This window comes from Callithrix jacchus, chromosome 5 (assembly GCF_049354715.1).
Source record: "Callithrix jacchus isolate 240 chromosome 5, calJac240_pri, whole genome shotgun sequence".
NCBI lineage: Eukaryota > Metazoa > Chordata > Mammalia > Primates > Cebidae > Callithrix > Callithrix jacchus.
The window spans coordinates 109,881,235-109,899,992 of record NC_133506.1 but is presented as its reverse complement, the minus strand read 5'-3'; the positions used below and the strand labels follow the sequence as shown (position 1 = coordinate 109,899,992).

General features: G+C 38.9%; 1 protein-coding gene across 3 annotated transcripts in view; it reads left to right on the top strand.

The window, feature by feature from the left end:
* The window catches only part of ANKFN1 (ankyrin repeat and fibronectin type III domain containing 1), a 451,946-nt gene that overhangs the window by 365,569 nt on the left and 67,619 nt on the right, over window positions 1–18,758 (top strand). For all 3 annotated transcript variants that reach the window (XM_035301147.3, XM_035301146.3, XM_035301145.3), the window contains exons 8-11: window positions 2,201–2,298; window positions 4,950–5,040; window positions 11,105–11,212; window positions 18,426–18,525. In XM_035301147.3, coding sequence (XP_035157038.3) covers window positions 2,201–2,298; window positions 4,950–5,040; window positions 11,105–11,212; window positions 18,426–18,525 — 397 coding nt within the window. The remainder of the gene's footprint in view (window positions 1–2,200; window positions 2,299–4,949; window positions 5,041–11,104; window positions 11,213–18,425; window positions 18,526–18,758) is intronic.

Below are 18,758 nucleotides of genomic sequence, written 5' to 3'. Positions count from 1 at the left end.
TAATTCAGGATATAGTAAGAGGATTCTTTTTCTTGAGACAGGGTCACACTCTGTGGCCCAGGATGAGTGCAGTGGTATGATCACAATTCACTGCAGTCTTGAACCCCCAGGCTTAAGCAATCCTCCCACCTGAGCCTCCTGAGTAGCTAGGACAGTAGGGGCATGCCACCACACCCAGCTATTTTTTGTTTTATAACTTACAGAGATGGGGTCTCATTATGTTGTCCAGGATGGTCTTGAACTCCTGAACTCAAGTGATCCTCTTGCCTTGGCCTCCCAACTTGTTAAAATTACAGGCATAAGCCTCTGTCCTCCAGCCTAAGAGGATTATATGTAAGGATGAAGAGACAAGCAGAAAAATCAATTAAAGAGTTATTACAGAGTTGATGTTCCTATTCATAAGCCATTCTTTGGAGTAATCGCAGTATCGGGGAAGATGGCAACTTATAGGAGACATTTTAAAAGGAGAAACTACTTGGTTTAGTGATGAAACGATGTTGAAGAATTGGGGGAAAGGAGAAGACAAGGATGCACTGAGATTTTTGGTTGAGTGGCCGGATACATGACAGTACCATTAGCTAAATTTGAGAAAATAAGAGAAGAACATATTTTGGTATAAAAGAAGTACTTAGGGGACACTTGGAATGGAAGGCACTCACGTAGAGATTAACAGAACGAAGTTGGAGCTCAAGCAGGAGGCTGGACATAGAATCACAGTTTTAAGACTCATAGGTAGAGCCATAAAAGTGGATAAAGTCAATACCAAGGGCAAACACATGGAGTCAAAAGAGAGCTAAACATCAAACTCTGAAGGAACATCACATCACAGGGAGAAGAAAAGGGGAGAAACCAGGAAGAGCCTAGAAAGAAGCAGCTAAAGGATAAGAGAAGTAGAAAGGCAGGGGCAACCAAAACTATGGGGAAAAAAAGTTACACAAAGTAAGGAAGGCCAAACATGGCAAGATTTCCCAAGGGGAGACTGTTGCTGATGATCAAAGCACTAGGAATTTTAGGAGAGCAATTCAAGAGAATGGAAAAAGCAAGTGAGATGCCCAGGGACATTCTGAAGAAGAGGAGAGAATGCAGGAGCATCCAAAGCAGAGGAATTGTGTGACTCGAGGGGTCACACAGGCTTTGGGGAAGGATTGGTTTGATTTTGAAGTATTAAAGTGGCACAGAGAATATAATTTAAATCTTAAGACCTATTGCTTGTCATGAAGTTTAGAAACACAGAGACGTTGCTTCCCACGGGATTTAAGTTCCTTAAGTCCCTGCTGCATAAATCCCACCAAGTACTTAAGATACTTTTTACTGATGATGCACAATTTATCTTTCCTGACTATGACTTTGTCAACCAATGGGAAATATGATGAAAGCATATGATATCACAGTAAAATGGGGTATTCGAATTTGCATGATTTAGCTAGGAATAAACATTCTCTTTGGGGATGTCAAGGAAGAAGAACATTGAACACGTAAGCCACAAACCCCTTTTCCAATGAAAAGGCTTGGAAGAAGGTATCAAGGAGGAGAAGGAGAGAAGGAGAAGGGAGCAGTAGGTAAGACATTAGGGGAAGAGAATGTTTTTAGAAAGAGAAGGTGTCAAATGATGTGGAGATAATGAAAGGAGGCTTCTTTATTTGGAATGAAAATCTCACTCGGACCTTAAAAGAGCATTTTCAATAGAATGGTGATGCGGAAGCCAGACTTGGAGAGTGAATAGAAGGTAATGTCCTAACAGATCCTTTGGTTCGCATATGCAGTAAATAAGTTATCTACTATATTGAACAAACCGTTATATATAATGTGCCAGAGTATGTGTGTCACACAAATGCACATACATACAATGTGCTGATATAACAATGGCCTCATGAGCAATATATTTAGTGTAACTAACATTTGACATTAAGAACATCACATATATGTACCTATACCACAGTATACATTATATTTATCAAGATTCAAAAAGAACTCGTGTTTTTATTATTTTTTCTGCTCTTCTTTTTAAAAAATGTAAACTTTGAAACGAAATTGACATCTCAAGGAACATGATCTGATGCACCAATATAAAGAAAGGACGGTAAACTTAACCCTTTTTGAGAGGAATTGTATGCTAGAGTTTCTATGGTACTTCTTGATATGTGACTGAATTTTATTCTCCCTCTTTCTCTCTCTCTTCCTGCCCCCCTACTCCTTCCAGTGGAATGGAGTATGTCCAAAGACTTTTCTCCTTTGGCTGGAGAAATCATCATGGATAATCTGCAGACTCTGAGATGCACAATCACAGGACTTACAATGGTAAATGTCCCCTGGTAGACTTTCCATTTCCCTGTTGCTGATATTTGTGCTCAGATATTAGTAGCAAATGCCTATGCTGAAAACAACAGCCAACGCCCAGTCCTCTGGCAACAACTGTCACTCATTAAGCATGATATGTCTGGTATCTATAACCTGAATTTCACAAAGGAGTAAGCAGACAGCATGAATCACTTTGTTAATTGCCATGTTCTAAGGAGATCAGAAAAAGACTGGCTTCATGCAAGGCTTGAAAGCTGCTGCTTTCTGGATCACAGTCTAATCTTTTGTGGGGAAGGGGGAATGGATTAAAGGCTCTGAGAGATCCAATGTTGACTCCCTGTCTGATGGTAAAAATAACAGCTTCATCTCATCCTCATGCCCACAGCCTCAGCCCTGGTTGAGATCAGTCATCAATTGGAGTCACATAATTTCCTGAGAGAAAAAAATCCTTTTCCCTTGATTAAAAAAAAAAAAAAGTCTGTCTAAATATGCTTTCACAAAAAAGAAACTATATATGGTGAAGCTACATTTCTCAGTAACCTAAACCAATTTAAACTGTGAATGAAAAACTGGAACAAACTGTGCTTATTTGTTTAACTAATACAAACTCAAAAGTTAATTATTTAGAATTATGAATATATGAGTGTATGAAACGCAAAAAATAAAAACACCTTGTAAATCAGCTCAAACTGGAACAAACCCTGTATTTCCCCAAGCAATTAAAATGCAAAGATAAAATTCTTTTTTCTCAAAATATTTTAGAAGTAAAATTAAATCAAACCTTTTTCAGTCCAATTCAAATGTTTAATATCTTAGGACCTTCAGATGAGGGAAGTAGAGGGATAATTTTGTTATTATTGTTGTTGTTTTCTTGAAGGTTGGTTGACTAAAACAGTTATCTATAAAGTATAATCCTGAAAAACAGCCTTTAAAAACTGCATCAGGTTTAAACTGCTTATTCTAACGGAATTGTTGCTGGTTGGGTAACCACCAGAATCCTGACTTTTAGTCCTAATCGCACGGCTATACCAGGGGCCGGAACTGTGGATTACCAGAGCAAACAAACCCCTGAGTCGGTGGCCTCCAGAGATGCTATCAGTAGAAGACTGATTCCAACCCTATGGCTCACAAGATGGAAGAAGGCCAGAAGGAACTCTAGGGGATTTCCATTACTTAAAAGAAAAAGCGATATGGTGATAAAAATGGAAAACTCTCCATAAAGAGTTTCTCTAGTATCTGAACTAATTTCTATAGGGATTAAGTTTTTCCACTTGACCATCTAATGAGAGAAAGGCAGACACTATTGTAATCATATAGAAGCCTAGGAGTAGATTTACCCTTCTACACAATCTCTATAACTTTGAGGGGCACAGAAACCCATTTTCAACATTAAAAAATTGACTTCCTAATATAGTAAGGTCAGTATTATAAGAGTCCTAGAAAAGTCTCTACAAAGACGTGCTTTTTTTATTACTTCAAATATCATTTTACAATTTTTACAAGCAATGTTGCATCAAATGCTGGCTTCTCAAATGCCCCTTGGTTTCACTGGAAAAAAAATATAAAAGCAAAATATAAAATATAAAAACTCAAGCAAAATATAAAAACTATGCAAAAAATTTTAAAAGGTTATCAGCAAACAAAAACAGTTCCTTAATTCTTAATGTCACAAAACAGCATTAAAGACTATAAGCCATTGTTTTCACAATGGCTGTAAAATTGAAGTCACATCAAAGAGCTAATTTTTTTAAATGTATATGCAGCTGAGTAAGGGATGTTTCTGAAAGTATATTTATTGTAGAATAAAATGTGAGACCAATCTAAATAATGTCCACCAATCAAGGATTGGTTAAAATACATGATACAGAATATTTGCTCACAATGAAATATATGCAGCCACAAAAAGAACAAGACAGGTCTTTTTTTTTCTTCTTAAGACCTGATCTTGCTCTGTCACCCAGCTGGAATGCAGTGGAGTAATCTTGGCTCACTGCAACCTCCACCACCAGGATTCAAGTGATTCCCCTGTCTCAGCCTCCTGAGTAACTGGGACTACGGGCACGTGCCACCATGCCCAGCTAATTTTTGGTATTTTAGTAGAGACAGGCTTTCACCATGTTGGCCAGGATGGTCTTGATCTCCTGACCTCATGAACCGCCAGAATGCTGGGATTACAGGTGTGAGCCACCATGCCTGACCAAGGCAAGTCTTTAATGCACTACTCGGAAAAGGTATTTATTATAACTTGTTCATTTTCTACAGCAAGTTGATCACTAACGGAAGTGATAGCTATTGCTGTAGGGAGGGGAAAATGAGAATGATGTGAGAGTGGGGATTGCTATTTTGGGTAAACTTTGTAGTACTATGTGACTAAAAATTTATATATAGTTTTGGGGGGTTAGGAAAAGTCATTATGATATTTAAATTCTGAAAAGAAGAAAGTGCATAGACACTAAGAGGAAACTTCATATATGGTTACTGTGATAAATAAACATAATAATCAAGAAAAACCAGAATGCTAAAGTGTGGGCAACAGAGTTTCAAAGAGATGAAGGGGTTAATCAGACATAGCAATTTAACCCTATAACCAGAAAGTCTAGGGTAAAAATGATTAAATATAATGCCTGATGCATCATTTCAATACTTTGCAGGGCCAACAGTATTTTGTTCAAGTCTCGGCTTACAATATGAAAGGATGGGGACCCTCTCAGACCACGACTCCGGCATGCGCCTCTCCTTCTAGTAGGTGGTGGCTGTGATCTCTCTCCAGCATGGTAACAGACTCCAGCTGCAACTCCATCCTCAGGGTGCCATTGCCATTCCCTTCCCCTACTGCTTGCAACCAACAAGACCTTCTTAGGGCAGCATCTGGGCCACATAATGAATGATTCCCCTGCAGAAATTCTCCTGGAGAAGCAGCTCAGTGGAGTGAAAGGAGAAGGAATTTGGAAACAGCCTGAATTTGATACCCACGATGCCTCTTTTGTGTAGCCTTCAAAAGTTGTTTAACAGCCAGGCATGGTGGCTCATGCCTGCAGTTCCAGTTACTAGGGAGGCTGAAGCAGGAGGATCTCTCGAGCCTAGGAATTAGAAAGTTCGAGGCTGTAGTGAGCTATGATCACATCACTGCACTCCAGCCTGGTAACAGACTGAGACCCTGCCTCTAAAGAAAAAAACAAAAACCAAGTCTTTAAGACTCAATTCCACATCTGTGAAAAGGGTCTAGCCACACCCTTTCACAGGGCTCCCGTGGGGATGGATCAGATGCCATGGTGGGAGTGGCGGCCCAGAGAACATACAGTCCATTGTCGCTCTCCTCTTCCTTTCCTCACCCACAGTGCACACACCCACATTACCCTGATAAGAAGATCAAATCCAACAGCTCTTACTGATCTGACACTCTGTCAGAAAAAAAGCTTCCTTACCAACAGCATTCCGCTACAAACCCACAAATATAATCTATAACATTTGTAGCGGTGGCTGAGAAACCCAGCAAAGGCTTTCTGGTTATTTGAAAATTAACAATCTATGCCTGGTATGTTTGGGCACTCTCTATTAACCAGAAAATGTAATCAACCAGAATAAATATCTCCGGACATAACATATGACAGATTTTTCTATGTAATGAACCCAGTGCTGTGAATTATATTTTCATTTTTGAAAACACTTTATTAATGTGAGTGCTGAAAGTGATATCGTATGTTTCTTGAGAGAGTACAAACTGCTGCATCCTTTGTGGAACACAATGTGCCATGTTATATCAACTGCCTTAAGAAAATCTGTTTCTTTTTACTTCATAACTCTACTTCTAGGAATCTAACCCAAGTGAAAAGAAATGCAGACAAAGGAGTCTGTACAATGACGTACAGCAATATACTCATAAAGTGAAGCATCATGTGTGGTAGGAAGAACTAAGTATCCAATATTAATTTAGTAGTAAAATATGATATGTCTATATTTATATCCATAACTACAAGTAAAATACAATCACTAAAAATGGCCTTTTAAAAAAACATTCATTGTGTGGAAAAAAAACTCCTACCATATAAGTTTTATGTAAAAAGAAAAATGCAAAATGTGGGATTTTTTTTCACATAACATTTAACTGTAGGTTTGCATATAATTTGGTAGGGTGTGTCTACGTGTCTTAATAACTCTCAAAATTTAACAGTGGACATTTGGGTTATGAGACTATGGATATGTCTGTGTATTTTTTTATAATAGCCATTTACCCAAGACCAGCCATGAATCAGGCTGTATGTAAAGGGCTTTTACATTCAGTGTCTCTGGATCCTTGCAGCCATCCTTCGTCATTGTTTCTGCCTTGTAGCTAAGCATCATTGTCACTATCATCTGCGTCTCTATCCCCATCACAGATAACCTTTATCAGACTCGTTATATGGAGGGCATTAATCTAAGTAGTCAACATGGATTAACTAATTTAATCTTCATAACGTACCTCTCGAGGTGATTTTTTTTATTGGGCTCATTTTACAGATGAGGGAACTGTAAACATAGAGGCACGTGTATACAAAGCCCAACATCTGAATTGGGGTTCAGAAATGTTACCTTTACGAAGGTCACAGCACTGGTACATGGCTGAGCCAGGACTCTAGCCTGAATTGTCAAGGTTCTGGCATGTCTTCTATGCTACAGTAACTAGTGCCCTGCTATCGGGCAGATTAAGAGCCAGCCAGCCATGCATGACTACCATCTCTGGTGGATTCAGATAATGACACCAGGTCAGACAGGGCCTTGGACCACCAATGCCTGAGATCCCTAGGGTCCCTGATTCTCCTGGCATTTGATGATTTCATTATTCTAGTCTTATTTGGACTAGTCATCTTTTTATTTCTAGTCGTTTATTTCTAGTCATCTTTTTATCGAAGATTTGTCAGAAGCACAAACTGGGAATTCCAAGATTAAGATAGCAAGGGACCAATCTCATTTGGGGATGGGGCATAGTTTGTGTGTGTGTTATGGGAGGGACAGAATATGCACAAAAATGCTAGTCTCAGTTGACCTGAAAGTGAGGCAGGTGTGTTGGGAAATATATTCCAAATGCAAGTTCTGATCTGCATATAGATGCATTTGCTGATAGAGATCAGATGTTCAGATTCTATAAACTGCAAGTTCCACTCAGACACTGTCTCTCACAGCCCACTGGAAGTGCCGTCTCCAGAATGACCAGAATAGTTGTGCAGACTGGGAGGAGTGGTCACTTATTAACTGGTAATTAACATATCAAATAGCAACACTTTCTAAAATGGTATGTTTGATTAGTAAGGATAACGGGCAAAGAACTGAAATCCTAACATGTGGTTATAGTTGTTGCAGACATGCCCTATCACTTGGAAGGAACAATATAAAAACACTCCTATTTATAAACAGAGTATGACATTGTGATGTAACATATATCGGTATTCAGATATTTACTAGAGGACAATGTATTCTAACATGACAGGGTAATTGGAAATTTGGTAATATGTTCCAGTAGGCTATAAAACTTTTTTTATATATTTTTACAAAAGGCCTTAATGTGTTTTTATAGACTTATGTTATATGGTATGGTACATAATAAGAGAAAAGGACCCAGACAGGCTTGTCTGAGTTACGATCAGGAAAATCCTGATATCGCCAGTGAATGTAAGCTAGGCATTGTGTGGCAGTTGAAGTGTCTCATTACCAGAACAGTGAGCCGTATTATGTGGCACAACCCACTCTTTTCCTACCATGCTAAGTTTATTCCTGTCAGGTTCCTGATTTCTTAATATATTTTCAATTTTCTCCCTCATCCCTAAAGTCTCCTATTTTATGTAGTCGTCAGAACCTTCCAAACATCTATGAGAAAACTCATTCTTTCCACAAACCTTGGCATTATGTCCAGTGCTCACTTGGGCTGGAATTTAGCATTAGCAATTTTCTAATGTATCATAGAGTCATCAGATGGAGCTTACCTCTGATGTAATAGGGCTGAAAGAGACAGACTTATTTCAGCTTTCCTCACACTGACAGGAGCAGTCACACTCCTTAGAATGTGCTAGCATGTTCAGGGGCATGTGGTAATTCAGCCACCTAGGAGTCTTGCTCAAACACACAACCTGGTGTATCTTGTCATAAGCACTTCAGATGCATTTATCCAACTAAGAGAACAAACTCCTAATGGCCTTTGAGAATCTATGAGAGCAATGTTTATTCTCACTGTGCCCCAATTCTGGGTGTGCTGAAAATGATCTAAAGGTTACCAAGTGTTTATTTCCTCAAATGTTTTTGAACTTTCCAGTAAAAATTCTTTCCCATCTTATTCTACCTGAACACCATCATGCTTCTATTCACAATGCCTCACCAACATTTAATGCATCTGCTATGTGCCCCAGATGGTGCTTTGTTTTCTCAAACCTCAAACAAATTAAAAAGAGATTTAAAATCTCTGTAATCCCAGCACTTTAGGAGGCCAAGGCGGGTGAATCACCTGAAGTCAGGAGTTCAAGACCAGCCTGGCCAACATGGTGAAACCTCGTCTCTACTAAAAATGCAAAACATAGCCAGGCATGGTGGCACATGCCTAGGGAGGCTGAGGCAGGAGAATCACTTGAACTCAGGAGGTGGAGGTTGCAGTGAACCGAGATCATGCCACTGCACTACAGCCTGGGTGACAGATCGAGACTCCTTCTCAAAAAAAAAAAAAAGCCCGGCGTGGTTGCTTATGCCTGTAATCCCACCATTTTGGGAAGCCAAGATGGGCAGATCACTTGAGGTCAGAAGTTTGAGACCAGCCTGGCCAACATGGCAAAACTGCCTCTCTACTAAAGCTACAAAAATTAGCCAGGCCTACAGGCACACACCTGTAACCCCAGCTACTCAGGAGGCTGAGGCAGGAGTATCACTTGAACCTGTGAGGCAGAGGTTTCAGTGAGCCAAGATTGCACCACTGCACCCCAGCTTGGGTGACAGAGAGAGACTCCTTCTCAGAAAAAAAAAAAAAAAAAAAGAAAGAAAGGAAAAAAATCTGAGGCAAAGAGAAATTAAGTCATGGTTCTTGACCACAAGGAACAAAGAGTCTACAAAAGGTACCTATGCCAATTTTCTGTCTCCAGCGTTGACCACAATTAAGCCACACTGCACAAACTCCAACCAAGCTTCTGACCCTCCTTCCCAAGAGAAAATAGAAAAATCAAAAGCATGTCCACGGTATATGAAATGAGCAATATTTGAAGGGTCAGGAGATGACATTATTGCTCTGGCTGTGCCACTAACAAGCTGAGTCATATAGGACTGGATTGGTTATATTAGCCTTGGTCTCCTAAAAAGTAAAATAAAGACAGGTACATGGAGGAGGGTGGAAAGGAAGAAGGATTAGAAAATCTCTGAGCCCCCCTTCTTCATAGGTCATCATCTGATAGGGTACGAAATGGTGTTTCCATCATGAATTCCCTTCCTTTTAAGTTATATTTACAAAATGCCTGTCATGTAATGGGCATTGTGCCAGATACCAAGGATATCTCTCATTTAATCCTCAAAAATATCCTGCAAAGTAGATACTATCCTCATTTTTTATGTTAGGAAGTAGAGGCCCTGTTGGTATAAGTAACTTGCCTGCAGACACTAAGCTAGGAATTGGAGGAGCCAGGATTCACACCTGGGTTTACCTGACTTCAAAATCTACGGTCCTCCTAACTGTGCCATACGCCTGGGCCTCGGATGAACCCCTGTGGAATGCTTTTAACTAACTTTAACTGTAACGACATCTACTTAAGTTTCTGAATGAAAGACACCCCATATTTTAAAATCAATCTTTGGGGGAAGGAGTTTGAGACTTGTTCAACTAGAATTGAAGCTCATGATACACTCATGAACGGATTGGCTCCTCTGGGGAAAAATGACAAGCAGTTTTAGAGAAAGCATCTCAATGACTGAGCACATTAAATTGTTGCTTTCTGTTTTTCCCTCCAGAAAGGAAAACTGGAGGAAAGGAAATGGAAGAAGGGATGGATCTTGAAATGACTGACCTGCTGAAAAAAAAATTAAGAGTGGAGACAGCAGAATTACAATCTTGACATTAGTCCCATATGGGTTATTACTCTTGATATCATTATAGCTGAACGGAATGAAAATAGAAGGGGGAGGAAAATCTCAGTGGGTATTGCAATTTAAATTTGCCTTGTAAGCTAATACTGTATATTTAGAGACTGAGCAGACAGGGTGGTTGGTGGCTCAGAGTATGTGCAGGGGCTGCTGTGCCAGCTAACCAAAGCAGACATTCATTAGAGCAAAACGTAGATTTCCATTTCTTGGCATCTGACATGGGCTCTTTCCTTGGAAAGAAATGTCAATTTGGCCAAAAGTGTGAAACCTACAATAAAAGCACTGGGACTGCGGATTTCATCTAGTCTGCACATTCCCACCCCTTTCTTTCCTACTGTGAAAATCCAGTTGAGACTCAGGGTGCTTCGTGGAGAGATGGCAGAGGAACTGATTAGGATATAGAATCCTAAAAGGGGAGAAGGGGTTGGAAGAAGTGGGATTGGGCTCCCAAATTTCTATTTTCTTTTGGCTTTCAATTACCATTTTCTCTTGCCCTAAGACTGCCCGACACAAGAAACCAACCACAATTACTGTTTTGTACGGAGCTCTGAACAATGGCAGCTTCCAAACCCCTGGCATTGCCTGCTCGCTCTGCAAGTGTGGGGTGCTCATCCGCGGAGTCTGTGGGTAGCATGAGCGAAACTCCAGCTCCTGAGGCAGGGCGAGGAAGAGGCCTCCCCTGCTTTAAAATTTCACTATGTTTATTTCTTTTGTTCAATAGACTGGAAAGACTATGACGACAGAGAGCCCAGACACAAGGGACAGAGTGAAGTCTTGGAAGGTCTGCTGCAGCAGGTCCGAGCCCTTCATCAGCATTACAGTTGCCGGGGTAAGGATAAAAATCTGTGTTGGGCCATCAACTGAGGTCTCAGTGGCGCCGGTAATTTTAGCAGTTTCCTAACTGGGTCATACCTTCTCATTCATCGGGGAGAGAGATATTAATATTTGTACATCTGGAATCACTTTACAGCACTATCTTGCTTTAACCCTTCAGAAGAGACTTCCCTCTCCTGTCCCTTCCTCTCCCTCTCCCTCTCTCCATATGAACGGTTTGAAAACAAGCACAAGAAAAAAACCAGCTGCCCTGAGTTCCCTTCTCTAGGAATTGTCCCTTCACAAGACTCCTCAGTGGGGTTAGCTCTTTAGGATATTCACCCAAAAGCATTTTGCCTTCCAGGAAAATCCCCTGAGTTTCCCTGTGGGAGCCCAACCAATTATAATAACAACAACAATAATAATAAATCTCCAGATCTATTAATAATATAGTTTACAATTAAATTTCACATCCAGTATCTCATTTTTATCCTCATTTTGGCAGTCACCACTGAGGCTAAGTGGTGTTGCCCAAGGTCACAATGCCAGGAAAAGACAGAGTCAGGTCTCCAAGCTGGATTTTTCTGGTTCTAAGTCCAGTCTTCCTGACACACTTCATTTTTGTCTCCCACCCTTACATCAGGACTGGGCACTAAACTGTAACCTCATCCTGAATTTTAATCTTCCTCTGTACCACTGCTCACAGGAAAGTAGAGCACATATTCCCTAGACTTCCACCGGTAACACCCAGAGAATCTCTGAGAAGCATTTAAAAGCTTCTTTTCTACTTGGGCTGTTCAACTGGGACAGGGTCAGATTTCTGATCTGTGTAACGATTTGTGGAAGAGGTACTTAGTTTTATGTGGAGAATTAAAGCCTCCATAAAGTTTTCATTTTCCATGCCCCCATCAGATCTCTAACTACATTGTGCTCTGTAAACTTAGGGTGCTGCTGGAACAGCTGGGTAAGAAATCCACTTTTGTGGAGGATCTCTTGAGCTCAGGAGTTCGAGGCTGCACTGGGTTATGATCATGCCACTGTGCTCCAGCCTGGGCAACTGGGCAAGACTCTGTCTCTAAGAATAACAAATTTTTAAAAGGAAAATCAAATCCACCATTGAAACTAAGAAGTGTTTGCAAGAAAATAATATTCTTCTAATGACCGGTTCATTAGGATATGTAAATATGCATGGAGTAGTTCTGAAACCCAAGTGCGATTTCCATTCCCTGACCTCTAAGAAGTCTTTACCCAGACCAGGACCATCAGCATACCTCACTGACCAAAATCCACTTAGTTCTTGGTTATCAAGGGGCTCCTTTAACCAGACCAGTTGTTACCAAAGCTCCTTTCTCATCTTCTGCCTCTCCATAGCATCCCTGCCCATTCGTTTCTGTATGACAGCAAAGGTAACAAAGTAAGTGGACAGATGATTCTTGGGAATTCATAAGCCACTGTGTGTTTGGTCTTGATCAGAGAGGGGAAAGCTGAAATTACTTATGAGAATGAGAGATTTTTACAATATTATCTTAGGATTCGTGCTCTCCCCATTACCACTGGATTCCTATCTAATAATCAAGAAATGATTGTCTAGATGGCCAAATTTTTTCTATAGTTTCCATCTAACTTCTGTCATATAGATGCTTTTTTCCCAGAGGAATGTAAATATCCACACAATATGAAGAAAGATTTAAGTATGGCACAAGGTAGAACTTTCTAAAAAAGAAGAGTATATTTTATAGGGAATATACTCTGAACACTTAAACAGCACTCAAAATATGTTCCAAAGATCAGTGGTCCTATAATATGCTCAACTAAAAAAGGTTCTCTTGTCAGGTAAGTTTTGAAAATGTTGACTTCTACATCCTTCTCTCTTTTTTCTAATTTTCTTTTTTTAGAAACTTAAAATATACATTAGAATATTAAATACTCTAATAAAGAGACATATTGAATTTGCTTAACCAAGCATTTTTCAAACTTCTTGAGCCATGTAAAACTTTTTTCACAGTATTAGTATTTCAAAGCACAAACTTTGGGAAATGCTGACTTATGCCAAATAAGTTACCTCACACACACACACAAAAGAATGAATCTAAGACGATTTAACATAACCCTAAGTGCAGAAGGATAAATGAAGGATAATATAAGTATAGCTTACAGAGAATTATAAAACTGTTGTTTTGTATTATTACAAAATTATTATTTAAAATATTCAAATACATTGAAATATTATGTGGTTAATTGGGAACATAAACTTTTACCAACTTTACAACTAGAAAAAGTAGTTACTTCAGATTCCAGTTCTACCACTTACAGGCTGTACGTTCTTGGGAAAAGCATTTCACCACTCTGACCCACAGCTTCTTCATCAGCAAAGGCAGGATAATATTATCTATCTTGTTCCAGGATTGCTATGAAGAGTAAATTAGGTACATTAATTCGCCTGACACAGTGTCTTTCCCTGGCAAACTATAGCTTATTTTTCTGCCACTGAGAATAGGGCCACTCTCCAGCCTCAGCACTTTATGGATATATCCTAGAATTGACGTGTAATTGGTGACTGTACGGTAATGACCCTGTGATGACTCACTAAATATACAGCATATTCCAAATATGGGAGTAATAATAAAAATCACTTCTTCTACTAACATAGGAAGTACTAACATCTACATTAATTTCTGCATTTTGGCTAAAGAACTGGCCAAGGCTGATCTGCATGCTTAGTATTGGGATGAAAATTCAAGGGAGATACTAAGCAAGCTTCATCGTTCACAATGTTAGTACACTAACTTACATAATGAATTACAATATTAAAACAACAATCATGTTTATAGCAATATCCTATAAGGATAAATTTATGTTATTATCCAGTTATTCCACTTGCAAAACAATATTAACTGAAACCCTGCCTACTATGTAATTTGTAGGTCACATAGTAGGGGCTGGACATGCCAACGTGAATGAAGTAAACGCCTATGCTCCATGCACTAACAAGCTAGGGAACTACTGCATTCAGAGTACAGAAAATGAGCTTTTGCTCCAGAGCTCCAAACCAAGCAGAGAAGTACAATATAGAAAACACAAAGCTCTCAGGAGAAAAGCTAGTTTAGACCATGTGTCAGTCAAGGTGAGCCCTACTATGCTACAGTAACCAAATGATATCCCAAACCTTTATTTCTCATTCATGCTGTGCATTTACCACGTGAGAGTTCTCCTTCTGTGTTGTTATCATCCTCTCTCTGGAAATATTTGCCAGCAACCATCAGAGACGGGAAAGAAACTCTTGAAGGTCTCATATGGGCAAGACTTTCTGCAGGTTATTACACCCAAAACTCATTGGCCAGGGGTGGTCACATGGCCCCATCCAACAACGAGGGTGCCAAAGTACAGTTTTACCGTGTGACCAGACCTAGAATATTTAATGCTTGCATGGGCCCTTTTCCCAACTGGTAGTAACATCTCTTACTTTTCTTTTCTTACTTTTAGTCTGATTTTTTTAGTTTAATCTTCATTTTTATGTAAGTTTCATGTAACTATAATGTGTCTCTGAAGCTAGACTACCTGATTTCAAATGTGGGCTGTGCTTTTACTTTTACTGGCTGTGTGACCTTGAGCAGACTGCCTGAACAGCTCTGTGCTTCATTTCTCTCCTGTGTAAAATGCAGATAAAAATTATATGTACCTCATTCATTCATTGTATAAGGATTAAATGACCTAAATAAAGCACTTAAAACAGTTTTATTATTTTGATAAAAGCAATTTCTTTCTTCCTGCATTTTTTCCTCCCCAAAGATAATCTCTTAACCTTTAGCTAATTCTTTTAGTATTTTCCCCATATCTCTAAATAATATAATTTCTAATTAAAAACATAATTTCTAATTAAAAACATAATTTCTAATTATGTTTTTAAATTTTAGTCATTACCTAACTAAATAAAGCAATAATGCACCTCTTTTTACCCCACCCCTCTCTTATGTGCATAATTCCTATTTTCTCATCCTCCTAATATATGTATACTGAATTTGAGTAAGATTAGTATTTACTGTTTACATTATTATGATAATTAAATTATATGATTATTTTCCTTTCCTGGATAGCTTTTTGTTTTCCCTGTAGTTAATAATCATTTATTGTACATTTGCTTGTTTTTCTATATGGTTATGATAATCCCCGAACTATTCTCCAGTTGGATAAGTCTTCTCTGTATATAATGAGATGCTTTAGGTGTTTCTATTGCATCTTCATAAGGAATCTTTTTGAAGAGTCCTCTGTTCTGCTGCAGTCTAGACTGGTCACTGGTTGCCTAGTGTACAACGGTCACCCTTGGATTTCCATTTACCACCATATTAAGGACTCTTCTTACCACTCTCTGATATTGGGTTCCTTCTTTTTGTATTGCATGGTGGAGCTTTCCCCCAGTAGCATTCTGAAAGGGTGCTTGCGAGCTAATTTTTAGAGACATTGTATATCTAAAGGTGTATTTATTCTACTTAACATTTATTCAAGGTCTTGGATAAGTGTAGAATTCTTGGTCAAAATTTTTTTTCTATTTTGAAGGTATTGTTTCATTGCTTTCCAGCTTTCAGGGCTAAGTCTGATGTCATTCTAGTTCCAGAGGTTCTATATGAAAACTTTTTCTTCTCTCTCTGGAAGGTTTTAAGTTTTCTTTTGACCCTGATGTTCTAAAATTTCACCATGATGTACTAAGGCATTTTTTGTTTGTTATATTGGGCACCCGAAAAGTCCTTTCAACATGAAAACTTATACCCTTCAATTGGAAGACATTTTCTTAAATTACTTCATTAAGTATTTTTTCGCATTCTTTTTCTCTCCTCTATCTTACTAGAACTCTTGTTATTCAGATGTTGGATTGCCTACATTTGTCCTTTAATTTTCTTTTCTTTTCTTATTCTACTTTCCATCCTTATATCCTCCTGCCTTACTTTCTTGGAGATTTCACAGCTTTAATTGCTAAGCCTTCTATTGGGTTTCTCAGATTTGACAACATGTCTTTTAATTGCCAAATGCTCTCTTTCGTCCTCTGGTTTCTTTTATGTACTCTTTTTATAAGGATGCAAGTCTTCTCTTACCTCTCAGAATATTAATGATAGTCTTTGTTTCGTTTTGTATTTTCCTTTCACAGAATAATCTTTCTTTTCTGTAAGTTGCTCTTTTTTTTACTTACTTTTGGCCTTTGTATTTTATGTTAGATGCTTTACTCAACTGCCTGGTGATTCTTGAATATATGCTTAGATTTCAGAGAAGGGAAATCAATAGCCATTGGGAAGCTCTGAGCACCTGCATAGGGCTCTTGACTTACAGGATTCATTGTAGGGTGACCTGGCACCACCTTTCCATTGGGATATCACCAATATCAGAATCTTTGGGTATGTCGTCTTAGGCTGATCAAGTACTCCACAGAAGTTTCTTCCAGTGTCCTACCTGGAAGGTGTAAGTTTCAGTATGAGTGTTCTGAGAACCCAATAGGGAAATATTATGTATAAAAAGTTATGGATAAATCTCCTCATTTTGGGTACACTATCACCAGCACCAGCACTCCATTTTCAACACTACCTGATGCCTCTCACTGCAGAGATGTCTGTTGTTGGCTTGTTTGTTTGGTTGGTTGGTTTTTTGTTTGTTGATTTCCAGACAACAAGCCACTAGCTTTCTTCTAGAGTGGGGAAGAAGTATTTGTCCAGTCATGTAGTAGAGGGGTAGATCGAGAAGTCTAACTACTTTTTGAACAGACTTCCACACATCCTCCTAGTTTTTAGCTCACACTCATCCCTCACTTCCAGAAGTCCATGGAGACCATGGAGTGAGTCAGATCACTTCTGAGCTTTCTCCACTGCTGGCTTCAACTTCATCTGTCTCAAGTCTTAAGTCTATCTATCCATCTGCTTTCCAGCTACTGAAATTTACTTGTTTTTGTCTCCTTTCCCATCTCTTTGTCTTTAAAAGTTTATGTTGTTTCCTTTTTTTTTAATTTCTACTCTGCTTTTAGTGAAGTTTGGGGAAAAGGTAGTATGTAGTGAATATGTTCACTCCACCATATGAAGTCCCAGCAGCATCATCATTTTCAAGCAGCCAAACTCATGTTCCAGTCAGAAAAAAGAATTATGTTGCTTTGTTCTGCAAGGAATAACCATTAACAACATAAGCTTGAAACTGGCGTGAATGCTTGTGTCAGTCATCCCTTCCTATATAATCATAGCAAAAGGAACACTAGCCCTCAGTCAAAGGCATTTGCCCAGGTTTCTATGCCTACCAGCAGTGATAGGGACCATATTCCCATCTCCAGTGATATGTCTGTCAGCAGTCTGGTGGTCATACCAACAACTTCAGCTTCCCTTCATTACACAGAATATGAGAGTTAAAATCAGTGATTATGTAGTCCAGCTTCATGAACTATCATTTGCAAAGACTGTTATAGGAAGTATAGTTAAGTCTCTATCTTTATTAGTACAAGCTCCATGTTATAAACAGAACCGCAGCGCCTCATGCGTAGTAGTGCCCCAATGAATATTTGTCCAATGAATGAATGTCGGTTTTCCCAGGTACTGACTTTTTGAGCTTGGGCAATTCATTTCACTTCTCAGCCTCAGTTTCTTCTTCTGAATAATGAGAGTGATGATAATCATACCCATCGCTACACATATTTTTGTAAACCAACATACACAATGAAGGAAAAAAACTGTCCCAGAATGTTAGCAGTGGTTATGCAGAGGTGGAGTTTTGCTCTCTTCTTTTCTATTCTCCAGACTTTCTGTAATGTGCTTATATTAATTTCATAATGAAAAAAATTAATGAAATATGTAGACTTACAAGGAAAGCTTTGCCAACATTGAGAATTGTATGAATATTAAAAGGCAATTGTGGGAGTTGGGAGAAAGACAAACAAGTTAATTCCATGTATTTTTATCCTACTTTAAAATAAATCAAAATTTCCAAAGCAAAGAGTATCAACAAAACACCTAAGTGGTTTCCTCTATAGTTATAAATACTACTTACCTCCAGCATTTTTGAGGAGTTGTTCATTGAGTTAACCACTGACATCTCAAGACACAAGAGCTTCTTATAGGAATGAATGAGCAGAATCCCTACATGAACCTGAGGATAAGTGACACTAAAGGGATGGGGGAGGGGAAGGCAGGAAGGAAGGAAAATGGAAATGGGAGTGTTGATCTGCCCAGTGGAATTCATACTGTATTTTTTAAAATATATTCCAGAAAGTTCAAAATTACAAACCACGGGCCGCAAACAGTCAGTCTCAAGGAGCCTGAAGCACCTGTTCCATTCCTCAAACAAGTTTGTGAAGACCTTAAAACGGTGGGTTCTGTGTAGTTTTTTCAGGAATGCACTGGTTTTGGTTCTGAGTGGAAACTTGGTAGAAATTTCTTTTTTGTGTTCAAAAGAATAAAGTTCACTTTTCTCCTGAGAATTTGTGCAAGACAGTAATTTCTCTGAGGTGTAACTAGTGAACTTGTGATACCTGGCAGGAATACGTTCCAAGGTATATTTTAAATACATCTTTTATCATGTCCCCAAAAACAATTACTTTT